Source organism: Aplysia californica, unplaced genomic scaffold (assembly GCF_000002075.1).
Source record: "Aplysia californica isolate F4 #8 unplaced genomic scaffold, AplCal3.0 scaffold00844, whole genome shotgun sequence".
NCBI classification, from domain to species: domain Eukaryota; kingdom Metazoa; phylum Mollusca; class Gastropoda; order Aplysiida; family Aplysiidae; genus Aplysia; species Aplysia californica.
In genome coordinates, this window is record NW_004798114.1 from 1,948 (window position 1) to 3,941 (window position 1,994).

Here is a 1,994-nt window from a genome sequence, read left to right on the forward strand (position 1 = left end):
CTCTCTCTATCTATCTATCTCCCTCTCTGTCTCTCGCCCTCTCTCGCTCTCTCTCTCTCTCGCTCTCCCCAGTACATCTTTTCTTTGAGTAAAGACAATCCCACAAAACTAACCCAGACACCCTCGTACACATTGATGACGTCACACAGTCACAATAAATTGTTACAGAACAGAACAGCATGAATAAACGATACGGAGGAAACATAATAATATTTGTTTTGAGAATGTTGGAAATTACAGATTGAAGCTGGACTGAATCAAATGCGTTTTAAGTGCAGATTTGAATTAAAGTGGTGCACTCCCGTTGATGAGCTGGTAAAGTGTTCCACAGGGAGGGGGCGTGGTGTGAAAAAGCTCTTCCTCCGAGTCTCTGACTTTTGCTTGGACAGGTCTTAAAAGTCTTTTCTTCGCCGATCTTAAAGGCCGAGATGGTATATATTCGATAACCATGTCACAAAGATATGATGGTGCTATGTATTGTATAACAACAACAGCAACAACAACAACAACAACAACAACAACAACAACAACAACAACAACAACAAAAACTCTTCTAGATTGAGTAAAGGCAACTTTGAAGGAAACGATTTCACATAATGACCATCAGTTTTCAAAATAAAAAGCACACGCACTTATGACTAGTTATTAATTGTAGGCCTTGTAAATATAGGTATCTTGCCTAGAAGTAGAAGCCTTTTTTTTCAAGTTGACAAAAGGAAAATGTTGATTTGATTGTTGTGTTGTGGACGATGCAATAATATTGATACCATGTTAAAATTGGGGAACCTTTTTCCCTTTCCTTTTTTTTTCAGACTTCATCAACAAAGTGATGATGGGCCCACCTAACGCCAGGAAGTAATGACAGAAGGGTGAAAGTGAGAGGTCACTTTCCGTGACCAAGCGGTTTTCGTAATGAACGAGTAGAGATGGATAGAGTGGTGCCTTTTCAAACGTTCTCTGTAATGTTTTTCTCTTTGTTCACGTTTCAGTGAGCTAGGATCTTGTTTGAGTTTGACACTTTACGTCTGCTTATTAGTCTTATTCTGGCAGCACCAGGTGTATTTTGTGTTGTTTTTGTTGTTGTCGTTGTTGTTGATGTTGTTGTTGTAGTTGTTATTTAAGCTGTACGTTTCTTTTCCTGCTGTTGTCAGAAAAAGAAAGAGAATTTTGCCCTTTAATGAGAATACGGAAGCTCTAGTGTAGAGTTATTCGTATTCTTCATTGTTAATTCTGTATTGGTGTCTATTTTTAGACATTTCGGTTCTAGTCGTCCTGATCTTTGTTATATTTTATTACTTTGTCTACGAGTGTAGTAAGACCAAAGATCGTACATAACGAGATAGTTCACTCCTCACTTTGAGCCAATTAAAAAATTGTTCTCAAAATTTGGTGGCGCCCTCTTCGAAAAAGTGCGGACTTTACTACCAGAGTTACCCTACTTGTGTGAAAAACGAAAAAAGTAAAACTAACAAACTGCGCTACTCTTGTTCTTCTTCTGGAGAAACGAAAGAGAGCTTCAAAGCAAATATTGTATCGCCCTCTGAACCAATGGACGGACTTCCGCGGACACTTTTTGGGCTGAGTGAACTATCTTGTTATGTACAATCTTTGGTTAGACTCAGAGAGAGTATTGCACAATTTATCGATACATCTGTATAGTGGGTGCTCATCATGTCTGAAACGCCTGTACCAATGGTTCTATAGAAAGGTAAATGTACACACACTCATACAATCACACCTCCCCCACCCCTACTATCTCTCTCTCCTCAAACACACACACACATACACACACACAAACACACACACACACACACACACATACACACTTGTGTAGCGTGAGGAAAAAGTGAAAAATCACGACCGCCCTTATCATGCAGTTAGAGGGGTACAAGCGGCAAAAGAAAGATAAATTATTATCAATACTATGTTTCACAATCTTATTAAAAATGACCGTAAGAAAATCAAACACCCCCACCCCTCCCATCATACGGTCA

At 39.2% G+C, this 1,994-nt stretch overlaps 1 protein-coding gene across 1 annotated transcript in view; it reads left to right on the top strand.

Moving 5' to 3' along the window:
• LOC101854756 (myosin essential light chain, striated adductor muscle) overlaps positions 1 to 1,307 on the top strand; it is a gene marked incomplete at its 5' end in the record, with an annotated part of 3,158 nt that extends 1,851 nt beyond the window's left edge. The window contains 1 exon segment of the mRNA XM_013088961.2: positions 811 to 1,307. Coding sequence (XP_012944415.1) covers positions 811 to 859 — 49 coding nt within the window.
• Positions 1,308 to 1,994: the final 687 nt, after the last annotated feature.